The following is a 26,547-nucleotide window of genomic DNA, read 5'->3' as shown; positions in this document are numbered from 1 at the left end:
ATTATACCACTTACCCATCATTTTGTTCTCTGTGTGTATATTGTAAAGGCTGCTGAAAAGTCAGTATGCTGCATAGTTTGATCTATAAATACATTTTTTGCATGCTTTTCTTTCCCAAATTCTTAGATAACATGACACCTGCTTTGCTTGTATTGTCCTCCTTTGTCAATCATAGCTATTCTGATTGAGACTGATTCTGTATCTGAATGTAAAAGGAGATTTTTTTTTTTTTTTTAATGCTCTTAACAGTATAGTTTTATCCAGACATGTACCTTAATTCAGTTTTGACGTTGTTCTTTTCATTCTTTCCGGTATGCACTGAAGGTAGTGCTTGTATTTTCTTTCCCCTTGGGTACTTTTGTCTGCTCATCCAATGCAATTTACAGAGTAAGCACATTGCAGCTCCCTTTTGAGAGTGAGCATTCTCTGTTCCCTCTTGTGTAGGGTAAATCCAAGACACATCAGACAGGAGATCTAACCCATCCCATATGTAAATCTGTAACCCAACACAAATGGATTATAGATTGGCATCATACTGTGAATTTTGTAGGTAGCTTGTCTATCTTGTTAGTTAAAAGTACTGGAATTTGTATACATTTTGACGTGAGAGAGAAACTGAAAATTTTAGCTGACCTTTTTATTCTTCTGGTGGAAGTTAGTCTAAGAACTTTAATATTTTTTTATTGCAGATTCAGAGCCATCATAGTCTGAATCAGCACCTGCAAGCAACAAGTCAAAGCCACTGTTTCAGAGTTGTAATTATTAACTTCAAAGACTATTGGGGAAAGTAAAGCCTTATATGGCTTATATAGTCCACTATTTGCATGTTTGTTAGATTACTTTTTATAGTGGAACTTATCCCTGATTGAGAAGTTCATGTAGTTTGTCATACAGACTTCACTGTTCTTGATTACAGCAAATTTTAAAGTATAGGCAACAGCTGTCAGACCCTAAACTTTTTCTTAAAATCATAATCAAAACAAAGCAAAACTGAAGTTCTCTCCTACACCAGACTAGTGCTTCTTTGCTGTTATCAAATAGGGTTACCATATTGCTGCTGATTTGTCTAGACACAGGCATGATATCAATGTGTCCAAACCTGCCAAGTTTCTTTATTCAACTACAGTTATACTCATGAGCTATGCTATAAAGAAAGGTGAAGGGGAACTGTATGGTATGGGATGAAATGTAAATAAAATTGAACTGGTATGGATATTGCAGTGGAAAAAGTCAAACCTTCACTGGAAAGATGGCTTCTTAGTCCCAAAAGCAGATTTACTTACACCAGATATTCAGCTTTCTAGGATGATTCTATTGCTGTGCCTGCTGCATAAGAACTAGTTGATCAGTCATAGTGTTCAGCCGCATAATTAAATCAAGACTTGGTGGCATTTCCTTTTATAGTGGTGTTATCTAGAAGATGAATCATTAGGTAACAGTGGTGTGGACTAAGCTATATATGATGTCTGCACTTTCAGCTTTTAAAGAAGTCTTTTATTTATCCTTATCGCAGTTTTGACTGCGACAAAAATATGCTAGATGTCCATGCTTATTTACATCAGCAAAACAGTTTGTACTTTGAAACAGTAATGTATAAAAAATATTTAAATATTTTGAAAACTTTCGATACACTAATATTTTAACACTTCCCCTTTTATTGAAAAGTGAATATGTAACTTTTTAATAAGTGGTCATTTTTAGTTTCCTTTTCAGAGTGAGCTCAGTATATTTACACATTTGAATCCAAGAGATGAAGATTTTAAAATGTATTACTGAATATACATTTCTTTGAACCGAATCTTTAGAGGATTTGGCTTAACAATACTTTTCTTTAGAACTTTGGTATGAAAATTGATTGGAAATAGGTAAACCTATTGCTAATCTGAACTCTCAGAATTTTCAGTGAACATATGTGTAAGTTTTGCTGTTGATGTTGTTAGAACCAGCATCTGAGTCCATCTTTGTTGTTCAGTCTAACCAACAATTCAACTGTCTTAAGTTGTATTAACAAAAATAAAAGGAAAAAAAAATATAAAAAATACCTAAGTGTACAGTTATTGGTTATTTACAAAAATTTTCCAAATATAAAAAGCTTACATCAAGCTGTATCTGGGAGGGGGGAAAAAAATGACTACTTATATCTGTTTTCACTTATGATTTGTTTTATGTTCAGATGCATTGAAACCATTAATTTTGCTGTGAAAGCAGAGGTTTTGGTGATACCTCCTTTGCTAGGCTAGAGTACCAGGGGATGCTAGAGCTGGAGCTCATAATATTAAAACCTGAGTAGTAGAAAAACTGTCACCTATCATTTATAGAGAAGCACTAAAGAATAAGCTTGTGTAAAGAAATTGTGTATCTGTAACAGGCAAATGGTTGATACTGTTAGGATTTTAACAATAAAATCTTACACTTAATGCAGCAATCACCAGTAGCGGCATGATGTTCTCCAAAAAAGTAACTACCATTTTATGAATTTTTTAGAATTATTAAGTCATATGAGCAAGCCTTATAGCTATCTTTATTTGATAGTCTTTGGATAAAGTTATAATTTTTATTTTTAGTGTCTGTAAAAAAAGTTTAGTAGTGTTTGTTGTGCCCACCAGTGGTAAGCTGCAACAGTAAAATAAGTTCTGTATATGACAGCTTTTGTATTGTATTACAGTATTGTAGCATACTTTAAGGGTATAACTCAGCAGTAGCACTACTTTCCAGTCTTGCTTTGATCTTCTGAATCCTGTTATCATAGGAGAAACTTATTTTGCAAATGCTATTTGGAATTACGTGTTTTACTGGAAAAAACATAAAAGAAAGAGGAAGTATGAGATAATGATGAAACTCTTTGGAGTTAAGTTGCTTAAAGGTAAGGCAGCCAGGCATTTTTTTAATGCTCATCAGTTGAGTAAGAAGGTTTTTTGTTCTTAAGCATATATTGATTCCATTTCAATCTCTTTTTTTTTTCATAGAAGGTTTTCTGAAAGGTACAAATTTACTGAAAAAATTGAAGACAGTAATGTTATGACCAGAAAAACCCAACCCCCTACCCAACTAGCATGGGTATTTAAAAGTACTTACAAGCATATAGATCACCTGTTCATATAGACTTGAAGGTGCTTGCTGTGTCAAAGCCTTCAAAATCTATTCCATAAAATAAGAATTCCTGTGTGGCTGCAATACTGCTGACCTGTAGACAAGAATTCTAATAATTCTTTTCTCTATTATGGTCTTCTTTTTAAAATCTGTACAAGGCTTCCTAAAGTAACTTTGTTACTTTGAGTCATTTGATGTCTAAGTCCTCTTCACTTTTCAACACTTTTTCTCAGTATTGGAGCTCTTTTCCAAAACTGTCATATTTTTAGGCAATTGTTAGAGGCAGAGAGAGAACGACAACTGAGATCCTAACTTGTTCACTCAGCACTGTTACTTTGCTTGTGTTCATAGAAGTGTTTATAATGCTGGTTTTCAGATAGTTTAACAGTGTACACCATATCATGTTGTAAAAATTGTTTCTTTTTACCTTAATATCCACATGACAGTCCTCAAATTCGTAAAAGTTTGCCAGTGTGCTATTAATGTATACTCAGCTTTCCTTTGTCAAGCCAAGGAGATGTTCGATCTGCACTGTCAGTCAACTGAATCTTCATGGAACACAGTTTGAATACTGTGAGTTAGAATATTAACAGCCTAAGATTTCTCTTTATAAGAGCAGGTGAGAACCCTGGAATATGTGTTTGTGCATTCAGAATAATGGAGAGCTGCAGTAGAAGCATAACTTGCCAGTTCTCCAAATGACATGAAATCAAAGTAGTGTTAACAAATCAAAAAGCTTCCACTGAATGCAAGGATGAAAATACGTTGCTGGAGTTCACCTTACTCCAGTAATCAGAGTCAATTCAGTCATGCAACCGGCAGTTTTCAAAGTCATCAGCAGTTCCATATAAAAGCAGTGGAAGCTTCTGGATCTGGAAGGGTTTTCAATGTTTGCTTTTAAGAGAGATGCCAAAGTCAAAAGCTGGGTGCTTACTTACAAAATCTAGCCTTATTGTTTTAAATGCTGAAACGTTTATTTAGTTGTATTGTGCTCCATCTCTGACCTGAATGCCTTTAAGTAGTAAGTGAGATAATTTCTTTTTTTTGAATACTGATTGTTTTGCAAGCCCAAAGATAAAACAAAAGTGCAGTTACGTTTTATGAATGATATTAAAGTATACTGAATATGTGAATATTTTAAAAGAGAATTCCAGATACAGATTTTAAAATAACTTAGCAGTTTAGGTGCCAAAGCGTGATTTTTATTTTACATGCAACCCTGTAACTGCAGCAAACTCTAATGGCTGTTTTCATTTTAATGTGACTGAATATATACTGCGTTCTTACCACTTATGTCTTTTTAGACTAGACTAAAATATAAACATGTTTTCAGAGATCAAGGGTATATATACATTAACTTTATGCAGCAATGCAAACAAACATTGAATTGGCACATCCATTTCTTAAGTATCTAAAATTTCATTGACTTTAGCATATCTATTTCTTGAATACTTATATCTGCGCTGAATATGCAGACTTAGTTGTAAAAGATGTAAGATGAAGTGCGATTTTTTTCCATAAACAAATAGCCTAATATTCTGCTTTTGCAGTTTTCTGCAGATTATTTTTCAGAATGTAGTTTCATACTGTGCTATAGCCTGGAAAAAAGCTAGAAATATAGAAGTTCAGTCTTAGCACATTTTGTCCTCCTGTTAATAGTTTTAATGATACTAAACATCCAGAATGATTGAAGAATCAAAATGCAGTAGTTAAGTGTCTGAACAGCTGCACTGAATTATTTGACCAATTGACTATAAAAATGGTATATGGTGAGCAGGAAGGAGTATAATTTTCATTATACTCCTTCAGCCTTACTTTCCATACATGCAAGTTTTCATCTATGCAGTATAAAAATCTGAAAAGTGAGGCCAGTTGAAAGTTTTGTAATTATAGTTTTTTACCTAAGAGGTATCTTTCCTACTAAAATACAAAATGGAATAAAACCCCAAAGTTTACAAAACAGGAAGCTTAAAGCAGATTTAAATTTTAAAAGGTTTTCTAGAGATGACTGAGAGCCAAGGTTACTACCAATTATTAGATACATAGAGATGCATTACTTACTGAATGTTTCAGACCAGGTGATATAGTAACCTGATTATTCTTTATTTATAAAAGAAGTAGTTTACACTGATTATTCTCTTAATATATATCTGAATGACAAACCTCCTGAAAGGCAAAGCAAATTTTTCAGTGGACCATAAGATGTAGGTAATAATTCCTATTTAAAGGAAAAGTTTCTTCCACGGAATTAAAATAATCTTCTAAGGTGCTTATTATGGATTGTCCACTACCATAGCTTTGAAGAGTTGATGAAATATGCAAGGAACAGAAAAATGAAAGGTGCATTGCGAGGCTGTGCTTCTATTTTACCTATCAGAGATTTAAACAAGTTGAACAGGTGACATTTTAGTTTGTTGAGAAATTTCTCTTGTATCCTATTTATGTCTAGAAAGACATCTGTGTGCAGGATTCCTCTTATTTCCATACAAGGTGCTTTGAGGTGAGACAGGCTATTAAGAGATTTTACTCTAAACGTCCAATACATGATTTTGTAATAAATGCATCTTGGCAATGTCTTGTGCTCAAGGTGTTTACCCTGCTGATGTACAGAAGGTTATGTATCAAGAAGGTTTGAGTTGCTCTGTCTCACAGAAATTCCCTACTATGACAAACTACAGTGTGGTTCTGGTAGGAATAATTATTTAAAAAATTGTATGGCAGGATTCTGGGTTTAATGTTTTCAGTTTACTGTATGAACAATGTTAAATTTATACTTACAGAGCACTTTATGCTTTTTTTCCCTTTGTTTTTGCTTTAGTTTTCTTGCTAATTGATGAAAAAGGATAATCCTTCAGTCATTTTATATTTGTTTTCAGCTTGAACCAGTTCTGTCAGACTAAGTATATTTTATCTTGGAAGAACTAATGTTTAGCTTGCATCTCTCTTACATAAAAATTACAGACTGTAAGATAGACCTAGGGAAGTGTGTGTCAAGCTAAGTGTATTCTGCAGCCTCGCTTTCTAGGTTCCTTATAATTTCAACACTTTTAAGACTGTAGTGCTATCTCCACTGCAAATGTTACTTCTGTAGCTAAATGTGCTGGATCCTTCTTGCAAATGTTTTCATCTCTTCATCATCACCAGGATGTCACTGGTGGTTTGTGAGGGACGAGTACCCCTCTTTCAGAACTAAAAAGGGCGTGAGCTGAATTCACAGCTTGGTTTCCCTTATTTTTCTCAGGCTGATTGGCCTAGTCTAGCAAGATCAGCTGTATCATAACACAGGAGATGTCACAGCTACAGTTGTGCTGCACTTACCTGTCTAGCTTTAGGAACTGAGGATGTATTTTATATTTTCTTGCTTTGCAAAACTTTGAGCTTAGCTAGGAGCTATTTCATAGCAAGTTGTGGAGAATCTGTTCTTTTTATTTAAGGCAGAGGAGACTTGTGAGAACTTTCTGAATCAACAAACAGTTGCAGGCTAGCTGTTTTAGTGATGCAGCATGTTAAAACCTGTTGATTGGTGCTCAAGCTTTTAATCCTAAAAGTCATCCGACTTACGATGTCACACTCTTGAGGTTTCTGCGTATGTTTAGGATGCCAGACATAAATCAGGTTTTTGTTATAATGAAGATTACCCCTCAGTTGTGTTGATTTGATGGATGTTGAGTAAATCTTTTATTTTAAATACTACCTCATTATTACTGACGGGTGAAATGGTGGGTAAACTACTGGTCAGGTAACTCAGGTGCTGTTTCCAGTGAAATTTTTCAGACTTATACGGTGGTCTTTGTACTAAGACTTGTGTTCCATCCAAAATGCAGATGTGTATTTTACAGGCTTTGTAGCTGTTAGTTGGACAACACACTGAATTTAATACCAGCAATGATAAACACTGGTGCCTGCTTTGCTGAGTTAGGTACAGCTGAGTTAGCACTTCTCGAGTAAAGAAGAGAAAAATGCTGCAGTCCTGGGGCCTGACTGGATCCACCTGCCCCAGTGGGGAAAACACATCTTTGGACATAAGCTGGTGAGACTGACTGAGAGGGCTTTAAACTAGAAACAGTGGTAAGGGGATAACAACAGGATTTCTGAAGGTAAGGCAAGGGTTGACATGTCATCACCTGAGGGTGGCAATGCTAGTAGGAACATTTATGCTGCTCCTGGGAGCATGGAGGGCGCAGGAGCATAACTGAAATGCTTTTACGCCAGTGTACGCAGTATGAGAAACAAACAGGATGAACTGGAAGCATTGGTCAGCTCCTAGAGCTACGATATTGATATTAGTGAGACTTGGTGGAATGAGTTTCATGACTGGAGGCTGTTCAGGAGGGATAGGCAGGGCAGGTGAGGTGGAGGTGTCGCACTGTATGTAAAGGAGAGGTTTGATACAGTTAGTGATGTGGTTGAGAGCTTCTGGGTGAGGATTAAGGAGATGTTGTAGGGGTTGTCTACTACTGATTGCCCAGCCAGGATGTAAGCACTGATGAGTTATTCTATAAGCAATTAGGAGAAACTTCTGGATTGGTAGCCCTGGTCATTATGGGAGATTTCAACTTCCCAGACATTAACTGGGAATATAACACTGCTGTGACAAGAAGATCTTGGAAATTCTTGGTTGTGGAGGAAAACTTCTTGTCATAAGTACTCGGTGATCTGACTAGGAAAGATGCTCTCCTAGATTTGCTATTTGTGAATAGAGAAGGACTTGTGGGAGATGGGATGGTAGGTAGCTGTCTTGGCCACAGTCATCATGAAATGGTTGAGTTTAAAATTTTCAGTGTAATGAGAAGAAAGGACAGCAGAGTTGCTACCGGACTTCAAGAGAGCAAACTTTGAGTTACTCAGGAAGTTATTTAGCAGAGTAACCTGGAAATCCACTTTTGAGCGCTTAGGAGTCCATGAGTGCTGGTTGGTTCTTAAGAAGCACCTTTGAGAAGCACAGGAGCCAGCAATTCCACCATGTTGTAAGTCAAGCAAGCTGGGCAGAAGACCACCTTGGCTGAACAGAGAACACCTTGTGGAGCTCAAGAGGAAAAAGGAATTGTATGATCTCTGGAAGAAGCAAGGTCAGACTTCACAGAAAGATTACAGAGTTGTGGCTTGTATATGCAGACACAAAAGACCAAAGCTCAATTCGATTTGAAACTGGCCAGTGTTGTGTCAAACAACAGAAGGGCTTTTTAAAGTATGTTAATATCAAGGGGGTGTCTGAAGAAAACATTGGACTGATACTTATTGAAGATGGTCATCTGACTAATAGGGATGAAGAAGTGGAGGCATTCGATCCATTTTTTGCCTCAGTCTATAACAACACCGATAGACCTTGGGCCACCCAGTCCCCTGAGTCAGAGGTTCACGACGGTGGGAACAGTGATTTTCCATTTGTGGACACTGAAATTTTAAGGGACCAGCTGTAACAGCTGAATGTTCACAAGTCCATAGGGCCTGATGGGATTCATCACAGAGTACTGAAGGAGCCAGCAGATGTTATGGCAGGACCCCTCTCGATTGTCTACCAAAGGTTTTGGAAGTCTGGGGAGGTCCCTGCTGACTGGAAGCTGGCCATTGTTATTCCAGTCTACAAAAAGGGTGTGGGGGAAGACCCAGGAAACTACACACCTTTTAGTCTAACCTCAGTTCCTAGAAAAATTACGGTGATTGTACTGAGTACTGTTGAAAGGCATTTAAAGACTAATGCAGTCATCAGGCATAGTCAGCATGGGTTTGCAAAGGGAAGATCCCGTTTAATTTGATATTTTTCTATAAGGTCACCTGCCTAGTGGATGAAGGGAATGTAGTTCTTCTGGATTTTACTAAGGCTTTGGATGCTGTCCCTCACAGCACCCTTCTGGACCAGTGACCCAACTACGGGATGGATGGGTTCACAGTGTGCTGGGTGAAGAACTGGCTGAAGGGCAGAGCTCAGAGGGTTGCAGTGAATGGGGCTACATCCGGCTGGCAACTGGTCCCCAGTGGTGTTCCTCAAGGTTCAATTCTAAAGCCAGTTTTGTTCAATATATTTATCAATGATCTGGATGCAGGAGTTGAATGCACCATTAGCAAGTCTGCTGATGATACCAAACTGGGAGGGGCTGTTGACTCTTTTGAGGGACAAGAGGCCTTGCAGAGGGATCTAGATTGAAGAATTGGGTAATGGTAAGTGGCATGAAATTTAACAAGTCTAAATTCTGAATCCTGCACCTTGGGTGGAGTAAAGGTGGGCAGAAGTACAAATTGGGAGAGGAGTGGCTGGAGACCAGCCCTGCAGAAAGGGGCCTGGGGGTGCTGGTGACCGCAGGCTCAGTATGAGCCAGCAGTGTGTGCCCTGGCAGCTGAGGGGGCAAACCACACCCTGGGGTGCATCCAGCAGAGCACCACAGCCGGTCAGAAGAGGTGATTATCCCACTGTATTCAGCGTTGGTGCAGCCTCACCTTGGGTACTGTGTGCGGTTCTGGGCCCCACAATTTAAGAAGGGTGTGAAGGTCCTTGAATGTGTCCAGAGAAGGGCAAAATCTGGTGACAGGGCTGAAAGGAATGTCCTATGGGGAGTGACTGAGGACTTTGGGCTCATCCAGTCTGGAGAAAAGGAGGCTGAGGGGCAACCTCATTGCTCTCTACAGCTTCCTGAGGAGGGGAAGCAGAGAGGGAGGTGCTGAGCTCTTCTCCCTGGGATCCAGTGACAGGATGTGTGGGAATGGCTCAAAGCTGCCCCAGGGGAGGCTTAGACTGGACATTAGGAAGCATTTTTTTACTGAGAGGGTGTTCAAACACTGGAACAGTCTTCCTAGAGAGGTGGTTGGTGCCCCAATCCTGTCAGTGTTTGAGAGGCATTTGGACAATGACCTTAACAACATGCTTTAACTTGGTCAGCCCTGAATTGGTCAGTAGGACGAGATGACCGTTGTAGGTCCCTTCCAACCAAACCTATCCTGTCCTATCCTGTTCTATCCTATCCATCTGTGCTCTTTTCTTACTTTTTTTTTTTTTTTTTTTTTTGTTCCATACCAGAGTGCTACTAAAAGAAGTGCACTTCAAGCCAGTCTGTGCGAAGATACATTTACAAAGACAGATACAGATACACCAACGTCCATACAGCCTAACCGGACTCTGCGATCCTTAGGATGCCGACATGTGCTTGTATGTTTTTATTTTATATATATATATATATATATATATATATATATATATATATTATAAGATCATCCTGGAAACGGGTAGCCCCGGGGTAGCTCTCCTGCAGGGCCGTAGCGGGACACCCCGCGTATGCAGCACCCGAGGCGCGTTGCTCCCGCTCCCGTCCCTCACCGGTGCCGCGCCCGCCGCACAGCCGGTGTCTGTGCAGTCGCCCCGCCGCCCCCCCCCCCCCCCCCCCAGCCCAGCCTCGCCGAGGCCCCGGCGGCGGCTGCGCTGCGTCCCGGGGCGGCCGCGCCGCCGGCGCGCAGGGGGTTAAGCGCGCCCGGTGCTGCGGCCCCGGCCCGGGGCGGGGCGGTGCCGCCGCTGCCGGGAGGCGGCTGGGCCGGCGCGGCTGGAGCCCGGCGGGGAGCGGCGAGAGGCCCTGCTCGCTTCCCAGCGGCGGTTCCCGCTGCCCCAGGTGAGCGCCCAGCCCCGCCAGCCGCCCCACGGGGGGCACGGCGGCACAAGGCGGGGGCACCCCTGCGGCCCCCCGTGCCCCCTCGGGCGAAGGCGGGGTGTCCCCGGCGCCTCCCGGCTGCCGCACCTCGCCGGCCGCCGGCCGGGCGGCGAGACCCCCGCGGGGGAGGAGGGTGGCGGAGGCGGCGACGGGGGGGATCGGGGGGGCCGGGGGAGCGGCCACCGGCGGCTGCGGGGGGTTTCGGTGGAGCCCCCGTCTCCGAGGCGAGATGGGCGGGAGCTCCGCGGGCTCCTCCGGCGGCCGAGCCGAGGCAGGGATGTGCGCCCTGAGCGGGCTGTCACGGTTTGTGCGGCCTCAAGAGGGAAGCCACAGTATAAAGATCAATTTTACAATGATTTAAGTTTTTCTAACGATGGATCGACACCGAGCTGGAGCTTTTCCGTAAAGGTGCCATTAACTGGGCTTTTCCTTTCAAAAAACGAAGCGAGGTGGAGGAGAAATTTAAGAGATAGTAACTCTAATGGATTCTGCGTGGTTTGAAACCATCAGTCAGAGCGTTTTCACACAGGATAAAGCGAGCCGTGCCCTTTCTTGAGCCGAGCCCTGCTGGGAGCACATTAGTCTCGAACATGAGTTTTAACTTTGGCGGAGGAAGAAACTTTTGACATGGCGATAAAAATTTCCATTTGTTTAGAGAGTGTGAGAATTTTGTGTCTGTACATGAACTGGGTGCCTGTCAGCCACTACCTGATTGCCAGAAGGGTTTGCCATGGGAAAACTGCTTTCTGCTTGCTCTTTTCTTATATTTCTGCCAAGGCATCTCCGGTTGGGTGCTGGTGGAGAGGGTATTCCGGACCTTTGAACTGTCAGAACTTTGTGCTTAGTTTTTTGAACTAAGAACATCGTGACTTAGGGTATCACAGAGCCGAGAACACTGTTAAAAATCACATGGTTGCTTAATACTGTGAACAGCAGCTGAATGAATATCGGTTTACTTGCAGCCATTTGTCATCTGGGTACATAACATTCACTTTGCTGTTTCTTCTTCTTATCTTCCAACTCCTTGTCATTAGGACTCAGGGCGCTGTAGTTTTCTTGGAACAAGTGAGGCATTTTTCCCGTAATGTACGTGATATAATAGCAATACCCTGTAGTAACTGGCTTTAGTCACACGACCCTAAGGATGCGTAACTGATTCTAGATGCCGCTTTTATACTTTACCTCCTTGATCATAGATTCTAGTATACATTTAGTCTATCTATCACATGTGAGTTTAGGTCTATTTAATAAAGGTTAATATTTTAAATGCAGAAAACTAATTGCCCTTACAAATTTAAATACACTGCCATTATTTGGAGGCTTTTAACAGCAGACTTCAGGTTTATTTCATATGGTTCTTAAGTTCTTTCAAAAATCGCATATTCTATAATTCTCTTGCAAGATTGACTTCTATTTCCTTGTATTGTAATCCTGGGGTTTTTAAGGATTACAATCCTGTCTGTTATAATCGATGTGCTGTCAGGCTCTTTGTAAGGGAGGGTAGAGCAAAAACTTGTGATTCAGTACTTCTTGTAAGAGCATTGCAAGAAAGTACCAGCTTTGGCACATAGACTTAGTCACTTCTGAAAATAATAACAAATGAATCAGTTGTATCAGCACCAAAGTCTTAGTAATATTATTTGCCTATTCAAATGAAAAGGAGAATTTTAGAAACAAAAATATTTTTTTGTGTAGGTTAGGGTAATGGACTAGGAAAAAAGTTATTCAAGATGGACAATAAATTAGAATGCTGTGACTTTTTGGAGTCATGTTTTGTTTAGTCTTCCTCACCCTTAGGCTGGGGCGGCTAGAAATGCTCTTAAGATCAGTAGGAGGAGTTTAGTGAATAGGAAATTATGAGTAAGATGCTTCCTGGACTCGGGTTTCAGGCATACGACAGAGATGAGTTTTGGAGGCCTTCTGGAGCCAGAGGTGAAAGGGGGCTAAAGCTAGTTCAGTGGTCACTGTTGCTGTGGGATATAGAAGAAAGAGGATTAGTTAGTTAGCTGTGAAACTTACCTCTCTCTGGCCTGTGAGCTGGGTGTTGCTTATACCACAGAACAGAAGTAGTGGTGAGATGGGGGTTACATTAGCAAGGGATTAGTGTAGGCTTCAGTGGTTTGAAAGTGGTGATGCTTGGCTATCCAGAAAATTGGAGATGCTCATTTTGCTACAGTTATAAAAGCTGTAGTGTTGCTGGATTATTTTGGGGGTTTAATATTTATGATAGTATCATCAATATAGAAGGTTTCTCTCACTGTTAATGATTCTGGCTTTACAGATGGGACTATTCTGGTACACTTACATCCAATTTTTTTAATATAATTCTAGGTATAAGCATACATGGCTCCTGGTGTCTCAAATGAGAAGAAAACTGATGATGAACAGTCTTCAAAGTAAGAGTCAGAAATGAGTTGTCTTGTCCAAGTTTACACTTACCTTCCTCCCCAAACTCATTGCACTCATTTAGTATAAGATAAAGTTTATCATACAAATATTGATTATAACATCATGTAGCTGAAGCTGTTTTGACAAATGGAATCTTTATTGGCTTTAACCACACTACACAGAGGGCTTTGCTGGCCAGCCATTTTCGTTTATCACAACAGTGATTTTTTTCCAAGCATATGTGATGTTTTTGATTTTTGTATTTTTTTTTTTTTCATCTAGCGAGTTCTTGAAATATTGACTTTGGTTGCTGCATATGGCCAGACCTACCTGCTTCAAGAGTTTAAACAAGTTCTCTAATCTTTAATTCAAGCTTATTTTAGTAAAATTATGCATGCGTGTTTGGTCCTCAGGTATTCATGTTTTGTTTAAACCCCCAGAAGTTCTAGGTGCTTTACAACAGTGAGGGGAATAAATTATACGCTCCTTAGAGTTACAGGCCAAATATTTTTTATCAGGCAAACTTTGCCTCTACTGTAAATCCATGGCATTGGTCCTGTGTACACATAGTAATATGCCTACTTTTATTGCCCATTTTACCCCAGGGTCCAAGTCTGCGATTAGATCTGGATGGGCAGATAACCAGTACAAGTTGGTAACAGCCCCTGGCTGTAGTGAGGCAGTGGGTGGAAGAGTGTTGTTGGTAGGGTGCGAGATGTAAAAGGTGAAATATAGACACTGCTGATGAAGGAAGCTGTATTTAGGCCAGGTATGAGGACAGTGGTGTTGGCACATACCACATGAATTCCGCTGTACTTTTAATAGAGGCCTCGCCTATTCCCAATTTGTTTCCTGAAGAGAAGCTTTTATTGCTGGTGTTCTCATAAAGAAGGAAATATTTTTTGCTTGCATGAGAACAAATTGTAAAGTAATTTCAAATCATATCCTATTTGTGTACAAAAGCCATTCCAGTAAACATCAGTGCAGGCAGCTATTTGATCTGCATTAGTGAGTGACCCATTCAATACGGGTAGAGTCCCACAAAAGTGAACAGGAATAATTCAGAGGAGGCAGTCTGGAAATTCTGCTCACGTGAGCTGGCAAACTCCTGGACTGCTGTCTGTGCCTTTCTGAAGAGCCATAAACCTGCTCTTTATTTCTCCCAGAGTCAAACCAGTCTCTCTGAGGGAAGAAGAAAGGCAGCCAAAGCCTTTGGTTCTACCTCAGGCAGGATTTGTATGAAGAGAGGCAGATGGGGCATGTGGGAGATGGAAAGGAATTTCTACTGAAGGGGTGAACGAACCACCCACTTTGCTGGGCTGACAGATAGGGTGGATTGGGATGATACCTCTTACTTATGGCTCTGCAGCTGCTGCTGGATAGTTAGTGACCTTAGAGAGAGCATTTCAAAACCAGAAACAATCGATATACTCAGAATATTGGGGTTGTAACTATTTTTTTTTGCTTTCTGAGGAACAGTTCAGTGACCTCAGTATGGGCATCTAGGACACTTTAGGTTTCTTAAGGTAACCAATAAATCCTGCACAGGATTGACAGATAAGACATAGGACCTACAGAAAAGCACTGCCCTTCTGGAGAGGCATTATGACAGACAAGATAACCTAAAACGTCTAAAGTAACACTAAACACCTGTGTTTAGGCTTCAAAGTGCTTCCTGCAAAGTCTTAACAATTTTTTCCATAAACTCCAGGCAAACTCTTTTGTGTGTCTCCTCTGACAAAGCAGTTTGAATTTGCTGAGCCATGCTGTCACTGCAGTGAGCCATCATTAAGCTATTAAGTTATCTTCTTGTGTCTGGAAGATACTTATTGCTTGATTTCATCTCTTGGAAACGACTTTGAAGTATTGGCCAGTATTTTGCTCAAGCTTGTGATTATTGACTCGTCTTTCCTACCTGTTTCAACTGGACTTAAAACATCAAGTACAGAAGGCGGACATTTTATGAATTATTCAGCTTGCTTAATTAGTCCACTACCAAATGTTCCATGAAGGGGATCTCACATGCTAAATAGTTCAGTTTTCCCTCCTTACCTTGTAGTTTCCTGGTTCTTCAGAAAGTGGTCTGTTGGGGGTTTTTTTTAAGCTGTATCACTTCCTTACAGGAAGCAGTTTAAGAGGAGGTGAATTCTTTTTACCTCTTTCTGTTTTTCTTGCATTTTTTTTCTCTACCATGTTTTTTTATTTGCTTCAGATTTCTGTTTGCTTCTTTCCTACTTCAGATCCTCTGTACTGTTTTTACCAGTTTCATGCCATAGAGTTTTTCCCCTTCTGGCTGTATGACACAGAATTAGAGTGAGCCAAACTGCCAGAAATTGCCTTTGGGCTTGTCTATAAAGCCCAAATCTTCCCACTCCTCTCGAGTAGTAAGGAGGGTCAGTCAAAACACAGAGGCCAGTTTTGCTTTTCAACTTTGCTGTAGATTATCTATGTAGTACAGTGTTCTACTGAATATTCCCTGGTCCTGCTCCCATTGTTCTGCTCACTATAATGACCCACCCTGGTTCACAGCTTTAATTGTGTAAGATAAAGATTGCACTGTTGCAAATGCATCTTACCATCTGGGCTTTTCTTCAGCAATTTAATTGTGTGCAGTGAACGGAGTGTTAAATGTAATATGTGATTTATTATGAGATGTAAGATGATCATGAGATTCAGGATTTCCTTAATGTAATGTGTGAAGAACTAAAATAAAGTAGTGCAGCCATGCTTAGGTGTGGCATTTCCCAACATTTACTGCTTGACTTTGCAAAATTTGCATCTGTTCGATGTAGGCTTTTGTATATACTCCATACATCTCTCCTATGAGGACAGACTGAGAGAGTTGGGGTTGTTCAGCCTAGAGAAGAGAAGGCTCTGGGGAGACCTTATTTTAGCATTTCAATACTTAAAGGGGGCTTATAAGAAAGATGGGGACAGCCTTTTTGGTAGGGCTTGTTGCGATAGAATGAGGGGTAAACTAAAAGAGGGTAGATTCAGACTACATACAAGCAGGAAATTTTTTACAATGAGGATGGAGAAACACTGGAACAGGCTGCCCAGAGAGGTGGTAGGTGCCCCATCCCTGGAAACATTGTAGGTCAGGTTGTACAGGTCTCTGAGCAACCTGATCTAGTTGAAGATGTCCCTGCTCATGACAGAAGGGGATGGACTAGATGATCTTTAAAGGCCCCTTTCAACCCAAACTGTTCTATGATTCTGTATGTTTCACAATTCTGCTATCCTGGCAGAGAGAATTTTATCCATCTCTGCAACCCTCACCTGGAGAAAATGAAAGAAGACATCCTGTACCATTTTGCTCTTGGGACCGGTACCCATGATTTCCCAGCATTGTTTGGAGATGTAAAGGTAAGAAGCTTCATTTCATTCAGCAAGCCTCAGCTTTTCTGCAGAAGGCTGAAGTGTCTTCAAAATAAGACTAAATGTGTCAGCATGCCACCAGTTGAGGAATGAATGGAAAAGGAGATAAAATTTTCTGGGTTCTTGTCACTTTCAATAGCAAGCAAAATTGAGGATAATTGTTTCTGACTTTCTCTTCTCATCCAGTGGAAAGACAAATGCTGCAGTCTTCAGCATTCAGGTAGAACTCCCTTTTGGGGAGCCTTCAAGTCAATATCTGTCTTTTACTAGTTTAAACAGGATGAAGGCACTTGAGTGCTATATAGAATTTTTGCATAGTTTTTCTTTATGGCCTTTTAGAATGATTATGAATCACTAAGGGAATAGCTTTGTGTTAATGGAAGGTGTTTGCATCCTTATGTTGATCTTTGCGTGTTCTTTGATATACTGAATCATGCAATTGATTTTTTTGTTGAATGCTGTCCACACCAGTTTGTATGTGTTGGAGGAAGTCCTTCACGGATGAAAGCTTTTATCACCTACATAGCTGAAGAACTGGGGCTTGGGAGCCCTGGTTGTGACTATCCTAACATCTGTGCGGGAACCGACCGTTACGCAATGTACAAAGTGGGACCTGTGTTGTCAGTCAGTGTAAGTACCTCACTTAATCAGATGCGGGACAGTTCAATGATGCCGTCCAAAGTAGAAAATATGAGTGCACATTTCTTTTAAACTCTTACTAGAATCAGGATTTTAAGATTATATCAGCCATGCTCAAAATAGTGCAGTCCGCTAATTAAGAATTCCTTTTTAGCCCTTTCTTGTAAAAGGGCAAATCTCTGACACTTTCGTTTCTTGCTTACCTCCTTTTTCCTCACTGTAGCACTGAGGTGTTGCAAGATTGGCCTTACAAGTTTTTGAGCACTTACTGTGCCTCAACCCTGTTCTATATCCTGAACAATGGGGAAAAAAGGTGGCTCAGTGCATGTGGGGTATTGGTAAAAATGCCTGTAATGCATCCATAGCTAAGTAGCTACAGTGGCATTTTCAAATGTGCTAACATAGCTTAAGAGTAGCATTCCATGGGGCTTGTGCTGCCAAGTCATGCATTTTAAAACCTCATACCTTTAATTTGTAGATGCAATTGCATACTTTAATTGCATAATTGTAATATGCTGCACCCTTTCTTTTGGGTTGTAATTATCACATTATCATGCAAGTTGAGGTGGACTTATATTTGATGAACTTTGTGACTAAACCACAGTGCCTGTGTTTTGAAGAGTTTTAGCTTAACTACTCACTAGCATTTCAGGTTGGTAAAAAAGCAGTGGGGTTTTTCTGTGTTTAAGAAAAGTTCTGTGATGAAGTGCATTTGTCAACTGTTAGTAAAGGACACTGCTTATGCTTCTAAGAATGTAAATATTTTTTAATTAGTGATTTTTAGAAATACTGTACTTCATCCATAGTCCACCCAAGACAGTGGGAGTCTTTCTGTTTATCTGCAGTGTCCTTTCAGTCAGCCCATAGATAAGAGTTTTTGAGGGAGTGAGTTAAATGACATTTGAAAAAAAAACATCAGGAAGGAGATATACGGAAGAAGGAGCTAGACTGTATATTTTGCGTTGCCTGTGTGAATGTCGAATATGAATTTCTGCTTTCATTTCAGCACGGTATGGGCATTCCTTCTATTTCAATCATGTTGCACGAGCTGATCAAACTGTTGTATCATGCCAAGTGTTCCAACATAACCATTATTCGCATTGGCACCTCTGGTGGAATAGGTATTTCCCCTCTTGATTTCTTTTTTTCTTCAAACCAAAGCATCTTTGTAGGAGACTAAAGCATCTCTCTGCAAGTAAATGATTGATGGTCAGAACACTTTTGCGCAGGAGGTGAATCATTTCCATAATATGGAAAGAAAAGGCGATATCTGCCTCTTTGGATAGAGAAAATGCACTTAGGAGATCTATCAACCTGACGAGAAGGCCATTCCTGTCCTGTATGAGATAAGAAAGAATAGGTAGTGAAAAAGTAAAAATTGAATTCTTTCAAAAGTTATTTGTAATGATAAACTGAAGCAGCTAGGCATGCACAAACAAAATTCTCTTGGTGAATTCAGGGGCAAAATCGTTGCCTTTAAAAGCAGCGGGATTTGGTCAAGATGTATGTTTTATGTGTGTGGAAACAAAGCATTAAACACATTGTGAAGATGTATCTTTTCTTTTTTTTTACCTGCAGGTCTGGAGCCAGGCTCAGTGGTTATAACTAGGCAGTCTGTAGATGCCACCTTCAAACCTCAGTTTGAACAGGTTATTCTGGGAAAGACTGTAATTCGTAGTACAAACCTAGATGAAGAGCTAGCTAAGGAACTGATGCAGTGCAGTAAAGAAATCGGTCAATTCAATACAGTCATTGGAAACACTATGTGCACTTTGGATTTCTATGAAGGTGAGGCTGGCAACAGACTAACAGAAGTGTATTGGTAAACTGCAACAGTTAAATTTTGAATAATATTTTAACATTAAGGTTCCAGTTCACTGAACAGAATGCATTCCCTACTTTGAGCATTTTTCATATACATAATAATCAAGCATTGTGCTTAGCAGTTGGCTATATTGAACTTTTAATTTTGTGGGTTTTTTTTTCCGTCCAGCTCTAATAGATCCTCTGAAATACATACAGTCTAATGTACACTTTTCATGAACTTGCCAGGTAAGTTTACCACAAAATTTTCATGATTTAGTGAATGAGACTCATTTGTGGCTGGTTTGGTTATTTGGTTTTGTTGTTTTTTTTTTTCACTGGTTAAGTATTTAAAGTAAGTATATTCTAAAAGAAGTGTTGGAACTTGTTTCCCGTGCGCATTTTGAGCAAAGCAGTGATCAGACAACTGAAAACAATACTTTGCTGAGTTGTGGCGATGCTGCTATGTAGGAGAGGCAAACCTCCAAAGCTTACTTTGGATAAACTTATAGACATTCAGGTGCTTTTCTGATCTCCCAAGTCTATTGACAAACATCTTTCAAATGTTGTGACAACAGAGTGTAGGTGGCACCTGATATTGCTTTCTGTAGTTGTTACTGGATAGGTGACAAGGGGAGCAATACTGAGGGGAACACATGGTCTTCATCATAGTGCTCAAGCTTGGTCAGAAGCAGACACTGTCAGTTTGTGTGACTCTTCAGACACCCATCACAGGTGCAACTGTACCTAAAAGGTGCACTAAAAAAAACAGTGTCACGAATGTTTGAAACTGGTACAGCAAAAACTGAGAACAGGCTCAAGGGCATTGATTTAGGAGGACATCTGAAAACAAAAAAAACCTGAGTAAAACACTGTAATTTAACTTTACCATGTGTAACCTGCTGCTGTTTTATCTGTAGGTGTTAGTCTTGATTAATTTGACTAAACTAATTTTTTCCAAAAATGGTAGTAGTATAACCTAGTTAGCTTAAGAGACACTTCATCTTTTACCTTAGAGAGTCTGTAAGTAATAAAATGTTCATCCTTTTAGGGTTACATCAGGAAGGCATTTTTGAGCCTGGCAATTTTTCTAGACAATGATTAAACATAGAAGAAATGTGGCGGTTCCATGCGGCTTAAAGTTCATTGCTGAATTTTGACACATGCCCCACATGCAGGAAACTACTACTTAAATTTTTCCATTTATGAATTTGAGAGTTTAAGCTGGAGAAGACCAATAAAATCACTGTGATTCACATTATTAAAAATAAAAGTAATATGTGGAAGCTCTGCAGTAGCTAAGAATCGCTTTGTCCTATTTGTCTTGCGCATGAAAATAAGGAGTAGTAGTAAAACTGGACACTGTAGAGGGGAAACTGCAGTATTTGGGTGTGTTAGAAACTGAGTTTGTTCTGTGATTTTTATCACTGAAAATTTCTTCAAAATTACTTTGTAGGACAGGGAAGGTTGGATGGTGCAATCTGCATATATAATGAAGAAGAGAAACTGCAATATTTGAAGGAAGCTTATGATTCTGGTGTCAGAAACATAGAGATGGAGTCTTCTGTATTTGCTGCAATGTGTAATCTCAGTGGTGTCAAAGGTAAACGAATTTAAAAATCACTTTATTCAAGCTGTAGGAAGTTTTCTGCATTGCAGGAGGTTTGTGGTAAAAACTGCAAATGAGGTGTTAACATACCATAAGTTTTTTTTAATATGCAGAAGATTATGGTTCTGTTGCTATGACTGTGTCATATGTATTCAAAATTTATGCAAACTTTGTCACATGGTTCTTATACAGTTTAGTTCTGTTGTTTGCCATTTCAGCCCGTGGCAAGCACATAAATCACTAATGTACTGAATTACCTTATAACATTAATTTGTTTTCTTCAGTTAGTTTTTGAAGTTTATAGGAAGCTAGTGGTTAATTTGAACAATCAGGTGATTCTCGCATATATCTAAAACTATAATCACTTTCTATACTTCCATATCAAATTGAAAATATAAGTACTCTGTGTAGATTTACATCTTTAATTCTTAAAGTGAAGGCTTTTAGTAGCATCATGAACAAACCCATTCCTAATCATAAAATGAGTTTTAAATTTTTTTACACAAGCCAACTAATTTTCAGTAAAGATTTGGGGGGGGGGGGGGGGAAGGCAATTGCAAATAATGTAATACAGTGTCTTTCTACTTACCATGTTACCTATAGTCTCTTACTTACCTTGGCAAGGAATTTGCTGGTTTAAAACACAACTCAGGGAGGACAAAGTGAAGAAAAATAAGCAGAAAGGCCAACAGTTACATCAAACATCCTCAATTCTTCCTGGCTTGAGAGAGATTAAAAACCCAACCAATGCTATCAGTAAGCCATTAGGGAGCCTTGTCCTTTTTGTTGTCTCTACTTTGTACGTCTGCAATGTGCGTTACGGCTTGTGTTCTGCAAATTGGCACTAGCAGAAACCCCAGATAGAGAAGAGTGATGGTAGGCTGAGCTTGAGTAAAAGAAGGGATTTTACCTGTGGGGCTGTGATTACCAAAAGGCAGCAGGTGAGTTTGAGATGAGCCGTGAGGTCCTCATGTACTTGGCTGTGCTCCCCATCCATGAAACTCAAGATGGCTCAGCTGGTTCCAGAGGGATGGCATCTACAGCACAGGGGTTTGTGTTGGAGATAATGTGTAGATAGTGGAGGGCTGTAACTACCTCTGCTAGAACAGTGTGTCTGACAATTCCTGAGTACTTGTGAAATATAATTCCTAGCCAGAAAAACATAAAAATCATGTTAGAACAACAAGTATCTGCAGCTACCTGAGAGCTCTTGCTTTATTAATGTAGCAATCAATTGTCTTAAACTATCCGTAACTTTTTTATATCATCCACAGTGTGCTAGTCCTCTAGCATCTTGTGATAGTATGCACCATTTCTTTGTGGTGGTTTTCTCTCATTTTTCTAATCTTCTAGCTGTTCCTTCAAATGTTTGTGCTTTTGGACTGTGCCAGAATGTCATTCCTAACTAATTCTGTCTTTTAATTTCTAGCTGCCGTAGTGTGTGTTACTCTTCTGAATCGGCTTGAAGGGGATCAGATTAGTAGCTCACATGATGTACTTGTGGAGTATCAGCAGAGACCACAGAAGTTAGTGGGATATTTCATTAAAAAAAGTCTTGGGAAAGTATGAAATGGTCCATCTTCGTTTTATAGAAGCAGAAGGCTTCTGCACAGCTGAAGTCACGGTCACAACTTCTGTGTGTTAAAAGATCTTTTGCCTCAGAATACCTTACTGCATTCCATGTGTCTGCGGAAGTTAATCATTTATGTCACTGTGCTTTGGAAACTGAATGTGCTGAATGGACTTCAGTTAAGTTTTGCTTAGTTATGCGTTGCTGGATAAAAGACTCACTTTTCTGTGAATTGGAAAGTGGATCTGTTGTGAAGGACACGTGCTGTAATACATGAAAAAGTTTTATTTATCCATGCTATAAAAGAAAAACTAAGAAGAAAATCAGTCTTTATTGCCAAGTACTTGCAAACCACCAAATTAAAGTTAATTTAAGAATGATAATCCCTTTCTCATTATAAAAAATTATATAAATTATAATTGTCTATTGCTTCACTTGTAAAGAAAAAGTGAATACAGTTTATATTTTGTAAACTTTGACAAATAAACAATACAGTTTTCATATATTAAAATCTCACAAAATTGCAAAGTATGGGACTGAATTTTCTAAGCATTAAGGACTTGACACTGAGCTGTTGAATAACTGTACTTACTAGACACTGATCCAGCAAGGTCATTCATATTCCATTTTAACTATACGATCAAATCAATACCCAGGAAACATTTATGCATTAAATAATTTTGCATTAAAAAACTTGAAATCTTTTGCTGAATCAAGGCTCCTGTTTACTGAAGAGGAGCCAGAGGCATTCAGGAGATGCACATCATGTTCACAGGACTGCATTATGATAGTTAGTCTTTTTTTCCTCTGTTTATTTTTAAAGTGTTTTTTATGTCTGTGTCTTCAGGACATAACACTCACTGTTGCAGTGGTTCCCAGTTCTGAAGAACTGCAGAATACCTATTGACTATACATGCCATCAAAACCATTTCTGCAATTTTTTTCCACTACCATGGATTTTTTTTTCAATCATACTTACCACTGCTTTGCTGCTGTGGTTAGAATATGAATATGTGGTCAGCTAAAGAAAAATGTGTTTATCTGGGTTTTTTTTCTACTGCCGTGGAGGGTCCAGTTCTACCGGGAGTCACAGGTCAAAAGGCTCTGAATAAACTCTCAGAACAGCTGTCTCTGATCCAGCTAGTGAGATTTTCTTTTCGAGTATTGTAGTCTGCAACACTCTGTTAACAAGCGCAAGAGTTAGATCGAAGAGGGAGTGATGTAGTAGTAGGCACATTCACCAAGAAGTGGCAGAACCGGAAACAATGTGATGAAAACATTAAAAAAGGAAGGGGTGACGCTTGTGAACAGGAAACTGCCAGTGAGGATTAGTCTCCTTAAATCTGATGAATTTTCAACTAGAGAACAGATAAAAAGATAGAAATATTAGATTTTTTTTACATTTACTAATTTAGTCTACCTATAAGTTTTTAAAATCACATTTTCTTATTTATGCTCAGGATATACAATTAATATAAGTTTTCAGAGAAAGTCTTTTTGTTCCTAAGCTTAAGGGAAGGAGTCAGGGGGAATGACTCCACATTTTGTTTGAACTGTTTCTCCCCTATTTAAAAAAAAATTTAAAAAAATATCTGTGCTTAACTATGCCTAGTGCTTGCCTGGCCATTGCACAAAGCCCTGTGAGATCCCTTGGGAAACATGCAACAAAGCACATCCTCGCTCTGCAATCTCCTGTTCCCAGAACAGTAGCAAGGAGATAAAAAGGAGATCACTTAAGAAGCAACATGCTGTACTGTAGGCTGAAGAAAAGCTATGCCAGATTGACCAGTATGGGTTTAGAGGAGATGGTTTACTGCTGTAAAATCCTTATTATGAATTAACCTGAAGAGGAGAAAAAATATTTTTATCAAGAAGACAAAGAAACGCCTAATGTGGCTCTGTGGTGCTTTGGGGAAGCATATTATTGCAGTTGCTCTGAGGTATGAATCTGAAATAGTGTGATTTGTATTTTGAAAGGAAGGACAGCAAGAATCTGGAAACCAGTTAAAAAAAGTTCTTAAATTGTTTAACAGTGTGAACTGACAACTGAAACTGCAAAGGTTTTGTATTTGTCATATAAAGTAGTCACTTCTATTTTGATAACTAATATGAAAACTCTTATGTGCTCCATGCTTAAATTTAACTAGCGTTGTAGCCTGCCTCAGTTGGAGCTAAGGTTCAAGCATTCATGAGTGATGCAACAATTCTATTAAATTGATACACAAGGCCCTAGCAGAAACCCCTGGAAGACTTCAGCTATTCACTTTTTGCCAGTATGTCTCTTCTCCTTCCCACTGTTCCTAGGACATTGTACTTTTCTTTCTGCTAAAATATTTTTCTTTGCTTCCTAACAGATGACATAAAGGGTTATATGACAAAATTAGAATTCACAGGAGACCAAATACCCTTGGTTCTCCTGGTCACAATCCTGTAATGCTGTATTCCTAATGCAAGAGGGCGCTCTATAGACACATCTAACGTTCAATAAAATACTTTCCTTAGCTTCCGAGGAAATTTGCCAGAATGTTATCCTGATAAGAATAACTTTATTTCCCCTTGTTACTGCAACTGGAGAGATAAAGAAATGAGTCAGCTGTGTGCATCCGGCAGTGAAGTTACCCTTCCTGTAGCTTTTACAAAGATACCTATAATGATTTCTTAAAATATTTTAACACACTTTTTATATGCAATCAGTTCTTTAATATTAGCTATTCACATTCTTTCTGTAGAACGTGAATCATGATTTGGAGTGGTGATATTTTTAAAAGCATATATGATGTTACATACGTGTTTCATATTATATAGTGCAGCGTCTCCTGATGGATCTACAAATCCTGCAAATGCCAGAAGCTTCAATTTCAGATCAAAGGCCCGTTTTCTAAATCTATGCCATCCTCTAAGTAGCAATGCACTACAGAATCAGTTTACTCCAGAGATCAGAAGGGATAAAAGCAAAGAAAGAATGTAGAAGATAGGAAAAGAGTGGAAGTGTGAAGGGAGTAAACAATTCTACCAATGGTTTGTTCTGTGAGTCATGGTGTTCTTCTGGTCTGTTCCTTCCTTTTTGTTAAAGAAATGGTTGAGATCATAATGAAGATAGGCTAGAATGTTTCTATTTTCGCATTTGCAGGAGACTAAGAATGTGCAGTAGCTTGATTAGTGACTTGAAGGAGTAGGTTTTTATTTTTGGCATCTTGATATACTTCAGAGGACTTTAACGGAAGGTATGAGAACATTTTGTAATGACCTATTCCCATAAGTGCTTATAAATGTTTTTATCTGTCCTTCAAAAGCCAAGCAAGGTATTCAATAATTTCAATATTTCTTGAAAATATACACATATAATATGCAATATCTCTTTTTAACATTCATTGTAAGTCTTTGCAAAAAGTATTTTCAGTGCATTATGTAACAGAACTGGATTTCCTTCTCAAGTCTGGATCTCAATATATACCTAAATAAAATGTTTATACAGTTGAATTGAAGATGTGTTTCATTTCTGTTGACGAAATAGGTCAAAGAAACTAAAATGTGAATGTTTTTAGATTTGCACATCAGCAGTCAGTTATGTTCTGAATACAGCACTAAGTACTTACTGTGAGGAATAAACAGCTATTGGGGATTGGATCTGCATGCAGTAATGGAATACTGAAAAATGGTGTGATTTGATGGCATTATTACAGTTTGCTACAAGATGTTGAGGTTTTCTTTCCTTGAAAGTCTCTCAGTTTTTAAGTTGGAGGGACTTAATACATGCTTTCTCTTTCTAAAATAATTACCATTTAATATTATACTCCAGAGTATGAATTAAATTACAGTTAAAGAAGTCTTCTGCCTGAAGGGAAAGGGGGTCACTAAATAGAGCAACATTAAATCTAAACTATGGTACAATAATAGAAGAAAAAGTAATGCTGACAGGGGCAATGCTTTTGCCCAGGCTACAAACAAAATGCAGCAGAAGATAAAGACAGAGCCCATTTTACACAACACAGAAACCTGATTCCAGAAGCTTCTTGTCTGTGCTGAGCTTGTAACTGTGAGACAATTTTCAGTTTACTATCAGTCTGTCATATTACAAGAATAAAATTCCTAGAGCTGCCCAGAAGCTCAAAAAACCCACTGACCTCCTTATGAGATTGGACCTGTTTTGTTTGTTTAATGTGTAGCTCCATTTTAATCAAACCTATTATTTAACCTTGACTGTAACTACCATTTTTCATCATATCCTAACTGTGCACACAGGAAGTGTCTCCCAGGAAAGATGCTTCTAATTGACGTCATCCTGCAGCCGCTTTGTCTGCAAAACAGGTCTGTGCCATGTAAATATTTACAAGTGGTACTCCGAATAATGTTAAAAGGAAAGCCTTGTGATCACACAGTAAACCTTGTGAAAGAAGTTGTGGGTGGTGGTAGGAAAATATGCTAGTTTACCAGAT

The 26,547-nt window shown here is 39.3% G+C and overlaps 1 protein-coding gene across 2 annotated transcripts; it reads left to right on the top strand.

The window, feature by feature from the left end:
• Positions 1-10,584: 10,584 nt before the first annotated feature.
• On the top strand, positions 10,585-25,585 carry UPP1 (uridine phosphorylase 1). Of its 2 annotated transcripts, XM_074899477.1 has the most exons (8): positions 10,585-10,685; positions 13,056-13,120; positions 16,361-16,478; positions 16,962-17,120; positions 18,136-18,250; positions 18,708-18,917; positions 20,389-20,535; positions 21,971-25,585. In XM_074899477.1, exons 2-8 carry the CDS (start codon positions 13,068-13,070, stop codon positions 22,108-22,110), a joined length of 942 nt encoding a protein of 313 aa, XP_074755578.1. In that variant the 5' UTR covers positions 10,585-10,685; positions 13,056-13,067; the 3' UTR covers positions 22,111-25,585. The 2 variants fall into 2 exon arrangements, with proteins under 2 accessions (XP_074755578.1, XP_074755580.1); XM_074899479.1 differs by lacking the exons at positions 10,585-10,685; positions 16,361-16,478; positions 16,962-17,120; positions 18,136-18,250 and having other exon boundaries at positions 13,087-13,111.
• Positions 25,586-26,547: the final 962 nt, after the last annotated feature.

The sequence above is a fragment of the Athene noctua genome, chromosome 2, assembly GCF_965140245.1.
Source record: "Athene noctua chromosome 2, bAthNoc1.hap1.1, whole genome shotgun sequence".
NCBI lineage: Eukaryota > Metazoa > Chordata > Aves > Strigiformes > Strigidae > Athene > Athene noctua.
Note: the sequence above shows the minus strand (reverse complement) of the source record. Positions and strands in the feature narration are given on the sequence as shown.

Coding starts and splice junctions, on each gene's coding strand:
- UPP1 (XM_074899477.1), top strand. CDS start 13,068: ATGGCTCCTGGTGTCTCAAATGAGAAGAAAACTGATGATGAACAGTCT. Junction 18,251..18,707: donor TGGCACCTCTGGTGGAATAG/GTATTTCCCCTC, acceptor TTTTACCTGCAG/GTCTGGAGCCAGGCTCAGTG. Junction 20,536..21,970: donor TAATCTCAGTGGTGTCAAAG/GTAAACGAATTT, acceptor TTTAATTTCTAG/CTGCCGTAGTGTGTGTTACT.